General features: G+C 39.5%; 1 protein-coding gene across 1 annotated transcript; it reads right to left on the bottom strand.

Moving 5' to 3' along the window:
- Positions 1-759: 759 nt before the first annotated feature.
- Positions 760-15,705, bottom strand: LOC104460429 (utrophin-like; the record flags this gene model as incomplete). Its single annotated transcript, XM_010077176.1, has 8 exons — positions 15,553-15,705; positions 12,710-12,922; positions 6,874-6,987; positions 5,858-6,013; positions 4,748-4,918; positions 2,373-2,552; positions 1,411-1,545; positions 760-909 (listed from the first exon to the last, which is right to left on the bottom strand). Coding segments are annotated over exons 1-8 (1,272 nt in total), but the record flags the coding sequence as incomplete, so codon positions are not given.
- Positions 15,706-15,958: the final 253 nt, after the last annotated feature.

Here is a 15,958-nt window from a genome sequence, read left to right as displayed (position 1 = left end):
CGGGTCATTCTATGATTCTATGATCTTCCCTGTCTATCCTTCCTCAAGAGCCTGTATGCTACATTCCAGCCTTAGGAGCCATCCCACTACATCTCCATGATGCCAATAAGATCATAGCCCTGCAGGCACACACACACATCTAACTTCTCTTGTTTACTCCCCATAATATGTGTGTTTGTACAGAGGCACTTAAATTGGGCCCTCAAGGAGGTGACTTACTGGCTGGAGTTGATTTGTGCTGCTCTTCTGGTGCTTTCTCTGACCTGTGATCCTTCTGGATCACAGATAGACAGGGAACGAGAAGAATGTTTTCCTTCCGTTCCTTACTTCAGTGTGACTTCTTCCTAGCTATTTCAAAAAGTGAACATTGTCATTTATTCATTTCCTCATTTTTACAGTTAGTGAGCAGCTCACCTGTATTTAGGGCAGTAGGAAGGGAATATTAATCTCAGTTATTGAACTGTCCCCCTTGAGATTGGAATTACCTTTTTGTCAAAATTACCTGGAAAAATGCCAGGGGGCCCATGCTGTGCAAGGGTGTGCAAGTGCACAAAACAAAACCTGACTCAAGTTAGGAAAAAAAAAGCATGCTCCTAAGGCATTATTCAAAATTGAAAACAGCTCACAACATTATGAAGGTTTTTCCTCTTTTCCTATATTGCAGTCCTGCATCTATGAATTCAGCTATCTAACAGGAATCACTTCAGACCACTGAGCCGAAAAACCCAGGCTACTTCAACCATGCCCCCAAATTCTTACCAAATGACTCAATTCCTCATAGCGGGCATTGAAAGCCTCCAATTTTTCACTGATGATATCATCAAGAATCCCTCCATCAATCAGTGTCTGCCCAAGTTCCCGAATCTGGGTACGATTATCAGCTGGATGACGCAGGACTGATTCCAGGGACTAAGTAGCAGAGAAAGTTTTAAAGGTCAAACCACCGAACATTACTTCTTTTTCAGAACTGAAAATCTGGCTGCATGCACAGAAATTTTACACTTCAAATGTCTTGAGTGCTCTAAAAGCATGAATTAGTTATGGCTTAATCCATGATGGCACAAGGCAAATATAGTGGTCATTTTGCTTTAGATAATTAAGCTTCACAGCACTTCTCCCCTATCCATATAATTTCATACTATAGTGCTGGAAGGAATTAATCAATTTACACAGGACAGGAAAGAGCACACAATTTTAACATGGTATAAAGTACAGCACAATCATCAAGCAAAATTCAGCTTTTGGTAGAGGATCTTACAAATATCCATTCCAGATTTAGAGCAATACAATAATTTAACCTGAAGAATCAAAATAATCAACACATATTTAAGTATTCTGATGAAGTGTAGAACTTTTCTTTTAAACAGAGCCATCTAAAAAGTTAACAATCCAATACAATGACTACAATACCTCAAGAGCATCATTGACAGCATCTAACTTATCAGGCAGATTTTCTGTCATTTGCACCCTTTCTTCTAGATTGTTTAGCCAAGCCGTTTCTAAATCAAGATACTGAAGTAGCTCAATCCAACAGGACCACACCTCCTAGGAGCAACAGAAAAAACATAAATTAGGCTAGAATGCCAGGTATAGCTCATATACCGTATGAGCAGATTAAAGAAATTATGTTTACGAAACATTCACCCAAAACAGGCAAGTAGAAAATATTCAAACACACACCATCGCACAGTAAGTCCTAGACAGAAAAATCTGTGACTACAGCAGAAAGATAAAAAGAAATATGCAAAATAGACAGAGAAGTCTCTAAACTCATGCAAAAATTATCATTGACATCCAGATTCTTATAGCAACTTAAGAATGTAACAAAACGCATCCACTCCTCTTGAAAGACAGGACATACACAACCTACCCCAAAATATAATCAAACATGTTCCCAGGGAAGCTGTGGATGCCCCATCCCTGGAGGGGTTCAAGGCCAGGCTGGATGAGGCTTTGAGCAACCTGGGCTAGTGGAGGCATCCCTCGTCATAGCAGGGGGGTTGGAACTAGATTATCTTTAAGGTCTGTTCCAAACCCAACCGTTCTATGATTCTATGTTCTAACCATCGTATTTCAGCCTTTAATTTCTGAGAAGTTTTTGTCATTTTGGATGGACAAGAGAGCTGTGAGACAAGGTTACCTATTTGCACAAGTGTTGATTACAAGACAGATTGTAAAAGCAAAGTTAGATGGTGTCTCATGGATTCCAAAGATGTAATCTCAAGGGAAAGTAATCTTGAAAGGAGCCATGGCAAAATACGTTCATGATGAAGCTACTGGCTTCAGTGAAAAAATTGGACATTCTCAGTGTCTTTCTCCATACCTCGTGCCACCTGCCTCCATTTTACTAAGCTGAGAGCTATCACTCTTACCTCCAAAGTGTGGCATTTCCCCCTGATCCGATTGCATAGTAACTGGTAGTTCTCCAGCACAACATTCAGCTCAGTTGCCAGGTCCTGACCGCTAGATAGCACTTTGGCAGCCAACATCTTGATGTTGTCTTTGAGAATCTTCACCCGCACCTCTTTCTGCAACACATCCTCCTTCGCTCTCTGCCCAAAGAAATGTATTACACAATAAGCCCTCACTGCCATACAGTCAGCTATTCACCACTCTAATCATAATCAGCAGTTTAACCTTGGAAATGTTGCTGCCAAAGTATTCCTGGGTCTGAGCACCAAAAAAAAAATAGGGCACTACACCTTGCAAGGAATTCAGATTATGTTAGTAAATGTTGAAAAATACTATTTTATTAAAAATACAGACATATCTACGATTTATGGTTTGTTCATTAATTTTTGTTTTGAGTCATGGATTTTTAAGTTCAGCACTATGTATACACTAGCAAGAAAAAGAGAAATGAACCAGAAAAAAAATAAATAGAGGCTTACTAAAAACAAACATATAGGGTAGAAAAAGGTAGGGTGAATTTACAGAAGTTGAGTCTCAGAGCTCAGTAGTTATCTCCCGAAGTTATCTGGAAAGATGACATAATTAGCCAGGACACGCGCAACTACAAAGTTGGGACCTCTCCCACAGCTGTTGGGTACGTTAGGGGAACATGCAAAAAGGACAGCCAGAAGAATTCCTTCAAGCCAACTGCACTCAGAGGAGCTTGGTAAAAAATATATAGGATAAGCACAGGAAAATTTCCAAAACATAGGCCTGGAGAAATTGTATTATCAGTGGCCAAACCTTGCCCAAACCACAATTCAGGAAGCAGGATTGCTGGAAGACAGATCACGCAGACCATGCTGAGGCTGCCTCTGTTGAGACAACCAGAAGGCTCTAAAAATAGGGACTGTCTCGTATCTCTTTCTTTTCAGGCTTCAAGGACAGTTTTATGAAGTCAAAGTACCTCTGAAATATAAGGCACTGCACTTTATGGTAGAATATAGTACATGACAGCATTATTGTTGCATATATTGTTCAAAATGTCTTCTAAATGTAAGGCAATCAAAAAAAAATGCCAAGTTAATGGAAGGGCAAAGAATAGAAAGTCTGGGGAATATATTATTTTACGGCAGGATTATCAAAAACCACCTAGCCTCATTTTAAATCTACTCCTTCAAGTGTCAGCAGGAGTTCTGCTCCCTGTTCAAATGAGAGCAGAATTAGGCAAGATCAAAAAAGTTTTGAAAAAACTTTGTTTATTTTACCAGGAGCATTTTTGCATAGAGTGCTCTTTCAGTCCTAAAAGTGGTCCCAGCATAATATTCTTACTGCAAATGAAAGAGGATATGCAAGTGTTACAGTAAGCTTACTGGATCACCGACATACCTGCCAAATTTAAAAGTACAGAATACAATCTGGATTTGACAAAAGTAAATATGCTCGAAGTCTCTCAGATTTGCCAAAGAAAAGAGGGTTCTTTTCTTGCTTTGTGTTCAGCAAGCTGTCAGACTGATCTCAAATGACTTCAAAATACATGCATATATTAAAACACTTGTCAAAGACTGCATCAGAAAGCCCCTTTAAAAAGAAAAATTCCAAACTTTAAATAGATTTGTCAAAGCATTTGTAAGGGGGAAAAATTATTTAATGCTCCATCAAGTAACAGCATAGTGGATACTCATTTAAATAACATGCATACAAGTCAAAACATTTGTGAAGATACTCCTGAACTCAGATTTAAAGGCAGAGACATTGATTGTTTACTCTGCACATACATCCAAGAAAATAAAAAATATCTCCTTCCTTTTCATTTTTTTAGCCACTAGTCCCAAAATTAGAGAAGAGACAGAACAGCGTCACTGTTTGCAATAGATGAGGAACGCAAGATAGCCTTACGACAGAACCATTTTAAACTGCTTTTCTAAATGTGGACTTACTGTATCTAGGGGACAAGAAACTGAAGCCCAACAGCTAGAATCAGAAGAATATGTTTTTACAACCACTAATTTAGACAGGTATAATATCACCTTTTCTTTCTTTCTGAAGTTTCATCTCCTGCAATAAGTTTCCATATTCTTACTGTTTAATACGCTATACACAGGAAGCCTGGCTCAACAGCTGGGCAAGCTGTTATTCATTATGAAATCACTTTGTGGTCAAACAGAACATCTGCTTCTATAGTTTGTGCTTTAAAAGCAAAAATTCCACAAAGCGAAGTTGAAAAATACCACACTAATGTCATGATCTGAGCTCCTTTCCACATAGGTAATAATTCCACAAAAGGTCAGCCCCCAAAGCCATTAAGTTTTGTTTCTCTTTAATCAGATCTCTACAATGACCCGGTATTCCTGACCTTCATTTCCTTCACAGCATTCTCTAGCTCTTCAGGGGACTTGTATTCAAAATCTTTCTCCAAATATTCTTCTTCAGCTTGAGTCATCCATTCTTGCATCTCTGCCAAATCCTTCTTCAGATTTACAGCTTTTTCCTGACTTTCAGACAGGCGATTTTTCTGACTAATGATCTAGAATCCAAGGTGGAGAAAGAAATAGCAGCTTTGTTACTTAAACGTCCTTGTATATGTGGAAAACCACAAGTCTTTGCTAAAACATTTTACTACCAAAACATTTTTCAGGCCTTTTTAATTAATGAAAGACTTTTATACACATGAGAACTCACGACCCCTTTTTAGCAGATCAACAAAATCTAGACCTGAGGGAAAGAAGAAAATTACTTTTTTTTTCCTCATTGCATGTAAACTAGTAACAAGTACCAGAAAAAGTCAGATGGGAAAAAAAAACACCTCTTCTCATCACAAGTATCATATAGTTAGAGATCTTTATACAGAGCACTAAAACAGCCTTCAGGCCTCGCTTCCACAGCACAGGCAATCTGGATTCTATATCAACAGCAAGGTTCTCCAACACAGATCCTCATCAGGCCTTGCAACTAAAGAAGTACGTGTCTACACATAGCAAAAAGCTTCCACCCAAAAGAAACAACCAAATACACCAGACTGAAGCAGTAGTCTATTTATAGCTTTTTTTTTAAAGCTGCTTGGAAGCAGGCAGAGATTATATGAGGCCAGAATAATATTTCAGATTTCAGGAACAACAGAACAAAAAGGTCAGACTTCCCTCCCACACACTCCAGAAAGAGCAGCATGAGGCAAAGTGAACAAATTAATTTTTACTGACAAACAATTAAAAAGTTCACTGTGCTTCTTCCAGTTAGGTACCAAGTGCACATATTGAAACAGAACTACTGTTGCACTGGTATATCCTAACATATTTGCACCGCTAAAGGATTCACTGGGCCAAGTTGGATTTCAACCGCTTTGACAGTGGAACAAGTAAAACATACTCATCCCACTATTTCACTGCTTCACCAGCCTACCAATGCCACACAACTGAACAGACAGCTGCGATAACAAGCAAGAACTAGCAATGTGTGCAGAACTCACCTGTTTGCTCAGTTTCTCCCATTGAGTCTGGCAGTCTACTAGCCTAGACTTTGCCCAAGCATTTATGCTCATAATAGGCTGAGCTCTTAAAGCAGACTCTATTTCTTTCATCTCTTTCAGCGATGGTTCAATTGTCTCCATTTCATTGACCAACATCTGAGCACACAGAGAAAACGAATGTTCTTCTTTAACAAGACATTACTTAAGTTTATACAACACCAATAACTTTGTAATTTTTAATAATTCCACAGTAGTTTTAATTAAAAAGCAGACTGATGCTGTGTTCAATACAAGACTGTTAAAAACAATCCTTCAGTGGCCCAAAACATCAGAACCATGCAGCTGAAAAACAAAATACAGCTTGCCATACACAACGCAAACATTCTCACATGCGAAAGTTCACACCAAAACAACACAAGTTTGAAGACTGTATGCACTAAATACCCTGATGTTTCTGGCATACCTCAGACTCGTATTCTTCTCCCAAAACCAAACATTTGAAGGTACGCTATAATTGCTATAAGATTAACTTATTGATATAGATATATTGATCTAATAAGATATTACATTATATCACATAATTATGATCATTATGTGCCACTAGCTAGGAAGGAATCTTACAAGTGAGGCACATGCAATTCCTAAACCCCAGGAATTTCATCAAAGTTATTTCCTTGTTATTTTTATTGCCCTTGGGAGTTTAATGCAGAAAGCACTTTGCACTCACAGATTCAATTCCCTAATCACAAAATTTGGAAAATGATATAAACATTTTCAGAGAAAATAATGTCAACTTGTAGATGAGTATTTGTAAATATGATGAAGACCTTTCAAAGGCACGAAGTGCTATGGCTACACAAAAGAAACCAATTAAAATGTGCCCTAAAGAAAGATAAGACAATTTTTCTGGCAGGCTTCATGGAATATGCCACGGACAAGACTTAATACAAGCAAAATAATAAAGAAGAGATGCTAGTTATTTATTTCAAAAGATTCCTTAGAAGAGCACAACTCACTGTGCACTGGTCAAGTTGTCTTTGAAGTCCTTCCGTATCTCCTTGAACAGCCTTTTCTGTCATTAAGAAGTCTTTCACACCATCCATCCACTTCTGAACAATTTTTGAATCAGCCTAAATCAAATATAGTAATGAAGAGTTGATACAATGCCATGACAAAGAACGTAGGGTTCTAGCAGTGTCAAAAGAAAATTCTACAAGCTGCTAGCATTGCCTTTGGTTTTAAATCAGATCACCTTCAGTTTAATTTTTTGTTTTGGTGGTTTAGTTTGTTGGGGTTTTTTTCCCCATAAATTTCTCTATTCTCAAATTTATATGAAAATTAAATTCACAGTACTGTTATTTTCCCATCCATGCCACAGTGTGGTTTAATTGACACTGCACTGCTCCAGGTTATCTATCACACAGAAACATGGGATCAAGTAAGGAGGTAAGCATGGCTTCAAGAACTATCTGGTTACCCTTCACATGAAGGACCTGGCTGAATAGCATTTTCCTGACAACAGAAACCACATACAACTGCTTCCACCACACTCATTCATGAGACATATTGCACTCCAAGGGAAATTTTTAAAATATCTGCGGGGAGAAAAGGAGAGGGTAATGCTAAACATACTTGACAGGTAGAAGCTGTGCTGGGAAAGCCATTCTCCTTACAGTGAAACACAGTCATAAAAGTAAAATACCACACAGGATTAGACTAACTACTGAAAAAAAAAAAACCCTCACTGTTTGAGGCCAATAGCAGCTACTCACTAGAGCAATGCACAGGGAAAAGAGGAAATACATACACAATTGCAGAGTTATCTGACCCAACATTTGGCAGTTGCCTTATATTCTGCAATGAAGTAGGTGGGGAGGAAGACAGGAGGGTTGTCATCCCCTTCCCATACAACTGTGGATGTTCCCAATCACCTTTTCAAACAAAACCACCACAAACTTAGAGCAGGGAAAAAGCTTTTCCTTGTCCTGGTTCAATTGAGGTATGTGCTTATTTTTTAATAATATAGTTGGACTTTTTTAATCAATACTTTTGGACTGTTCGGTTGGCTTTTTTAATAGATGGCATCTCTTTATTCTGACACAACTGTAATCATAGTGCACTGTTATTGAGAGGCAGAGTCAAAGCTCATCAGCTTCACCTTCTACTCTGCATGTCACGGAGGATGAAAGCACACACTTGGTTTCCTTAAAAACCTTGTAATAACATATTGATCTTGAAAGAACTGCTACACATTGCTTCTCAAAAAATGTCTGCACTAATGAAAACCCATTAGACTAAGATCATGTTTATTTTTAGGCCAATGCTACCATTAGAGGTCAAAGTCATGACATTTTCTTCATTCCTTTTCCATTTTGGGGGAATTTCCTGCAGCTGATTAGCTTGAAAATAATTTAAAAAAAAAAAAAACACCAGACCCCGAGAGGCTTAACAGTGAACCATGGCTTAATGTAAGAAAAAAAATACATATTTATAAGGGCTGCCATTTGACAAGGCATTTTAGTATATACCTAATTTAACTTGCTGACAGTAAGCTACTTACATAAGTAGCTGAAGTCAATTAAACGGGATTACTTAAAGTTAGTCACACATTTAAATAACTTGCCGAATCGCAAGCCAAGTCTACAGAAGTTTAATGAAGTCAATGCTCCTGCGGAGCACAGGTAAATAATTATCAATGGCCAAATACCCAGTGTAGGTTGCTGATGTACAAGAGCTCACAATTTGTAGACATGAACTAAAACATTGGATCAATTTCTAAAATTTATTCCAGGCAGGAACAAAGATCAAACGTTCTGAATTTTAACTTTACTCCTAGAAAAACCACATGACGTACAGCCATGCAGTAGATTTAAAAGAACTGAAGGTGATACATAATTCAAGACACAGCAAGCCGCACACTATTAGAGGTTTGACAACAGATATACAAGATAAAGAAGTTTTCTTCTAGAAAATACAAGACGCGAAACAGATAAAATAAGGCTTGTCTACTTCTCTCCTCACATGATTATTGCTGTCAGTTTCACAGTAAAACAGATCATGTCACTAATGCATGTGTTGTCAGCTTGGGGGAGCCTCTGTCACATCACAAATCACAGAAAGGACATCTGAGCAGCAGGACCCACAGACAGATCTGCCACTGACCTGCTTATCAGGCTAACAAGGACATTTTAAGCTTTAAGCGCTGTTCATCTGTCTGCTCACTGTTAAATTGAGAACATTTATAGTCAATTTATTTTCAAAACCTAAACGTGAGGAGTGCTGTTTTGGAAAATGCCAGGTTTTAAAGGTGAATTAGGGAAAAAAAGAAACATTAAAAATAAACCAACACTTGCGGGTAGTTGCACATGACCACGTTTTCCAAGGGTTGCCATTCACTTTCTTCTTTTCTCCCCCACTTTTAATTTTTTCCCCTTTAATACCCAGATGCTTCACTTAATCTCTTAACCAAGGAGATACTGCCCAACCATTCTCCAAAATACTCTTGTGTCTCTGGTATCACATCTGACCCATTCAGTGTGTACACCAAGACCATATACCCAGTCTCCCATATAAACTTTCCTTGCAGTGCAAGTTCCATCCCAATCTCTCCAGTACCATCCACAGCATCTTTATTCAACTTGCTCCACATTCTCATTTTTATTCATACACTGCTAGACTACAAAAATTTCTGTATATATTAGTACCACTCCTTCAAAAGGAAAAAAATCAGAGAACAAATTCTGTCCACTGACAGCTTTATGAAACATTTAGAAAACACAGGAACTGTGTAGTTAGAAATTCAGCTCAGCAGAAAACACCCCCAAATGTCAGCTCCATATTTCTACAGACTACGTATTTCTTCCATTTTCAGTTATTTAATAATTACTTCTATTTCTTCTGCCTTAATTTCCTTTTCAGCTTCTGTACTTCTTTTTAAGTTAATAGGAACGTTTTTAACATCTCACTCTGGACAAAATTCTGTTCTCAGATGTATACAACAGTGCACAGCTTCAACACTTTGCTCTCCATAGCTCTTCAAAACTCCCATGGGCATAAAAATCCACATCAGTGAGTACACCATATACATAGTGGTACCAACATCACTCTGGACAGCTGGGGAGAAAAGGGCACTTCACCTTTGTCTGAAAAACTGAATAATTGATTTCTAAATAGAAACCTGCCCTGCTAATACTGCACACATGTATCCTACTCTCAATTAAACATGAGAGAATTTCAGCTTTCAGGAGCCATTCTTCACTCAGTTAAAGCCACGATTTAGGAAAGTAGGCACATGTACAAACCACTCACCTACACATGACTCACATGCAGAAAAAGATGCATTCTTCAATTACAAGAAATTAAGGGAGAAAAAATAATGCTGCTGAAACTGATGAAGTAAGTAGGTCTAGCTATCATGTAGCTACAGATAATCAGACAACTGGAAAGCTGCAATCTTTTGAAGAACAAGCCCGATAAAAAGTTCTTGCACAAAGGGTGCTGAGGCAGGCTTATATGCAGAATATTTATTCTGTCATGCTAAATAAGAAACGTAACCAAAAAAAGAGGGAAGAGAAGAAAATGAGACATGGTGCGATATTGTACATTTAGGTCCAAGTCAGGAGAAAAATTAATCAGGAGATGGTTGTTGGAAAATAACAACCAAGGGCATAGCTAAGCCTTAGAAGTTAATTTGTTTTAGGCTCCTGTACAAGTCAGCCCAATTTGTGCAGTCAGTTCCCACTGACCAGCAGTATCAGCTCCTCCACAGTTCCACAGGCTGCTGCAAATGGCTACGGAAGGATGGCTTTGAAGGAACAAGACTAAAAGCATGAACTCTTTCAAACGTAGGTACACAATTACACGTATTCCTGAATATGGCTTGTTTTTTGCTGTCGTTGTTTTTGGGTTGGGGGAGGAAGGGCAGGGACAGCTTTCCTCTTTATGCTCCAGGTAACACAGCCTAACGATATTACACAGAAGTGTTATATAAAAGAAATACATATTTTTCCTCTGAAAACCTGTAATTTTTCCTTCTATTCATATGCTGGTTTGTGGCTTCCATTTACAAGTTCACTAATCTAGACATGCCTGTGCTATTCATACACTCACATCCCACATACACACCGCTAGGAGCAGCTCAAGTCCTGAAACAAGTAATTAGTGAACGACACTTTACGAGCAGAAGCAAGTTTTTCCCTCCAGCCTTCTTCCCCCGAGTAAAACTTCATGAAAGCATGGATGTGCACTCTGCTCCTAAATGTCATTTAGTTACATTCTGTTACCCCTACTATGACTTCTTCCAGGTTTGTGGTTTAAAAAAATATATATATATTTATACACACATGCACTTGAGGCTTTTACTACTTCTGAACCATAATCAACAACAGCTTGTCCAAATTTCACTGCAACATCATGCAAGTCAATTACCTGGTCTTGCTAATAAAAATTTCAGTTTAAACACATGTCTATACTGAAGTAGTCATTAGAGATCCCGTCTGGCTTAAAATAAAACACACACACACCACAAAAACCACTTCGTTTGAAGTTTGAATCCACTATCAAATAAAAGAACAGTTTTCTCCTTCAGAGGCAGGGGAGAGCCAGATTGAGAGAAACTTTTGAGGAAAGGTGGTGGTGTGCATGCATGGCACCAATGTTCTGAAGAAGGCACATGCAGCAAGTTGCTTACGTTCATAAAGTGTGTGAGACATACTCTGTTAAATGGAAAATAATGTAAATAATTCCACATATTAAAGTGTGTTTAATTCATGTGAAAATACAGATTTCTGCTAGCTAATGCACATGTGCTTTCATCCCAAGAGACAGACCTTCTTGCTTTTTGAAGTTTCTGATATAATATGAAAATTAAAATAAGAAACTTAAAGTCTAGTTAGACATTACTCCAGAAAAAAAAATGGCACCATATTCAAGCTAATACTGAAGAACGGTTAGTAACTAACTTTCGGGTGACAATAATATTGCCACAGGCTAAATCATTATATATTTTGTTTTCATTATTTTTTTCTTCTGCCCAAAGGAATATAAATAGTCTAGGGAAGCAAAACACAAAGAAACTCAGCTAATCAATAGATACTGAGTCAACCTCGGCTAAGTTACTTAAGCACTTATTTCTCCTCACTTCATCTATGTGTTAAACATCTAAATACCCTTCAAATACCCTTGCTTTTAATCTCTTCATTTTTAAAGCATTGGGATTTTCTGTCATGCAGAATTTGAGATGTGTGTGTATACATATTAAAAAAAAGTTATATAAGAGTGCTGATTAATCTTAATTCTTTAACTCTCCCTCCTGACACTTCAGAGACCATCTGTTGGAACTGGAAAACTCACTACACCCAAGCTTTTTTTTTTACCTCCTCTTTTAACAGGCTGTACTAATTCTTCATTACTGTTAACAGAAACTCCACTTGAAGAAGCAGGTTTTTTTGTGGCAGGTACAGAACTTCAATTTTAGATACCAAACTAGTAAGGCACTGGGCACCTGACACCGACCCACAAGAGAGGGCACTCAGCCCCTGGTGGGATCAAGCCTTCAACACCACAGCTGACGTACCCTTGGCTTTCACATAACCTTCCCTTCTGGTATTTCAAGAGGAGGAATGCTAATTCTAAAAGAAAAGTCATTCTAATAGAAGAATAATATCCTGGGCACATTAGAAGTCCCTGTTACCCTGCTATAAATACACCATACATGTTTCCAGCCTCTGCCAGACTGGTGGCTCATCAACATTTCGCATCTCAATCAGTATCATCTGGACTCCGGCAGGAATATAGAGAAAGAAAGGGATCTAAAACAACTAAGTTATGCAACAAAAAAATCTTTAATTTTACCCCAAATATTCTCAACTTGGATGTAATTTCCTCCAGTAGTTTGACATCTTTGGAAATCTTGAGCTTCAACTTCTCCCAGTGTCCCTGCACATGCTTGAACTCCTGCGTGTAAACCTTTTTTATATCCGGAGCAGCATGTTTCTCCAAAGCCTTTGTTTCTTCAGCAAGTTTATCCACCCTGGGCTTCTGGGCTTCCAGTGTCTCACAAATGGCCTACAATAAAAAAAAAGGTCTGCTTCCAGGTACACGCTTACATACAAGTGCAAGTACATCAAAGGTTCTGTTGTGCAGATTCAGTGAAAAATGATACTCCAGTTACCGCAGTTATTGCAACAGAGATGTCCAAACAACCTCCAAGCACCAAAGCATTCAGGTGTTCTGCTGGTGCAGGAGCAGAGATTACAGAATGGGCTGTAAAGATTGGACACATAGCTAAACACACCCAGGCACCTACGCCCCTCCTGTGCCGTGCAGCGCTGACACTCGAGTTCGCAAAGCAACAGCTACACTGCAGTCACTAAAGAAACAGCAATGTAGACATACTAGGACCTCGGTTTTTTCATTCCCTTCACAGATAACATATTTTTTTAAAAAAAGAAAACAAATAAAGCCCACACAAATAGCCTGATTGTGTCCTTCAGAGGTTTGTAAAGTAAAACCATTATAACATCTAGCTGCAATGAAAGCTCTGGATATTTGAGTTTTGAAAGCTACTCTTCCAGCTGGAATAAAAGGAGAATACAATCTGGTTATATTCACTATGGCATTGCTGACAGAATGAGTTATTTGAGCTGAAATAGCTAGTTTCCTAATATTACAAGAAAAAAACAGCTGAAGGTATAAGCCAAGACATGAAAAACACTGACAATTCATTTAACTGATCATTTTGGTTACCCTGCTTAAAATTCGTTTGAGATGCAAATTTGGAATAAATACATTAAACCATTACTAATTTAATGAATTTAACTTTGTTAGTATATATATTTAATATGTACATGCAGGATGTGTGCACATATTTTACTGTATTTTACTGAGGAAGAATGTTCCATACATTTACATTCTTAATTTTACTTTGTATTTACAGGAAAGAAACAGGATAAAGTGTACCATAGGTACTGAGGCAGCAAGGAGAGTGGGAAGAGGGATGTATGTTTCTCCAAACAAGAGCAGGATGCCTGGCTTGGGTCTATGCCTCAAGCACTTATCAGCACCTGCTGCAGTGCAAAAAAAAGGAGTTAGACAATCCCAGGCCCACAAGCAGCTCATCATACATTTTATTCCCATCTCCTAGCACAGTTTTTGAAGTTCCCACACTGGCATGCTACGTTCTTTCAGGTTAATTAAGCCTCTGAAGAAAAGTGGAAGGATAGATTTCGGCAGAAGTAGGAAAAGGCAAGCCTCCAAAGACTAAATGCCATTGCAATTTAGCCAATATATTGATCAGAAAATCTGACAACTTTAAAAAGGAAAATCAAGTAACTTAAACTTTTTAAATCAGCTTGTTAAAAAAAAAAGCACTAAAGCCCCTGTTTACTGGGCTTTTAAAAATACTCATCTGATCACCCTCTGCCAAATAAAGATAGGAAGACAGACAGACACAGCCTCTCCCCACCCAGCAACTGGAGTTCCAGAGCTTCTCCAGAGTCACCTGCAGCACTTTTACATCACCACACAGAGAAAAAAAATACATGTTTCTGAATTAAGCATGATTCCACAAGAGCAGTGGGGGACAGTGGAGAGGTCAGGAAGTATTTGCCTATGGTTTTGGCTTTTTTTTTTTTTAAAAAGTACTGGAGATGCATTATACTCTCACCTCACTCCAGCCCTGCCCCAGTAACCGATATTTAAAAAGCAACTATCACTCACATATTTTCTTTATATAGCCTTTATAGGCTCATAAGAGAAAACAAAATATTGTCTCTACTGGAAAGAATTAGTGCATCAATTACCTTTATGGCTTGCAAGCACTGTCCCCCTTTGCAAGGCAGCCTGGAGGCCACAGGCCTACAGTTACTCTTTCCTAACAGCCACGCAGGATGAAACAGGATGGATCTACTAGCCAGATGAACCTCAGAGACAGTTTAAGCAGTCAGGCACCCCACCTCAGCGTAGGCTATACCCAGTGCTTGAAGGGGAGACAAGCCTGTGCTCCACAGCCTCAGTGGGAGAGCAGAGGCAGGGTCAGGGAGCCCACGCTGCTGTGGGGGAGACACGGCCTCCCCAGGACAATGAGCCTGAGCAGGCTGGGCATGGGCATGGCCCCCAGGCAGCCACAGCGCAGCTCAGGCAGGAAGAGCTAAGGGGCAGCTCCCAGGGGAGGAAAGGGAAGGCCCTGGCTCCTGGCTTTCCTCACAGCTGCACTCAGTGGTTAAGGGGCAGACCTTGGATTGGGTCTAGAAGCTGATCCAACCAAGCTCCTAATAGGGGGATGCTCCCGGGCACCGTTACATCCATCTGGGGCCTCCACAGCACAAGCAAGACATGGGCACTCTGGAGAGAGCCCGGGGTGTTCGCTAAGGTGGTCTGAGGTGCTGCAGCACTTCAGATAGGATCCTGAGCCTCCTCTTCCCCTGGCCAAGCACTCTCAGCTCTCCTGGCACAGGCAGCAAGAGAAGCTGTGAAGTCTGCAGGCTCAGAGTCAACCCCTCGCCTGTACCTGTCCCTCAGCAGCCTGTGGGGACCCAGCTTTCAGCAGCAACCCCCCGGGGCCACTTCCACACACCGCTCCCTGACAGACTTCCCTCCGAGTCACATTTTAGTTACCCCCCTGAAAATGAGGCAGGAGAAAGGAGGGTGACAGTAGCTGAATACTACTAAACCTTCAGCGCGAAGGTGGGGGTTACCTTTGCCTGCTGCAGGGCTTTCTCAACCTTGCTGGGGTCACTCAGGCCGCTGGCGATGGACTGCTGCTTGTACTCCAGCTCGCTCAGCGTGTCCTTCAGCCGCTGCAGGGAGTCCACGTAGTCCTGGCTCGGGTGGCTTTCTGCCTCTGGCATCGATAAAAAGAGCAGTGGAACAAAATACAAGGTAAGGAAATAGCCGAGACCTAAATTATAAGGGATGTGAACATAAAGGTATCAGGATCATTTAGCAACAAGAAATCCTGTGAGATCTACTTGTACATTGAACCCTGCTGTGACCTTCCATGAGCTAAAAAACTGCTGATGGCAGTGCTTTTTCCTTTAAAAATTATTGAAAATCTATATAATATATAAATATGAACTATATAGAAAATAATAATAAATAAAC

The sequence above is a fragment of the Pterocles gutturalis genome, unplaced genomic scaffold (genome assembly GCF_000699245.1).
Source record: "Pterocles gutturalis isolate BGI_N339 unplaced genomic scaffold, ASM69924v1 scaffold25743, whole genome shotgun sequence".
In the NCBI taxonomy this organism is placed as follows: domain Eukaryota; kingdom Metazoa; phylum Chordata; class Aves; order Pterocliformes; family Pteroclidae; genus Pterocles; species Pterocles gutturalis.
The sequence above is the reverse complement of the archived record's forward strand: the minus strand, read 5'-3'. Positions and strand labels throughout refer to the sequence as shown.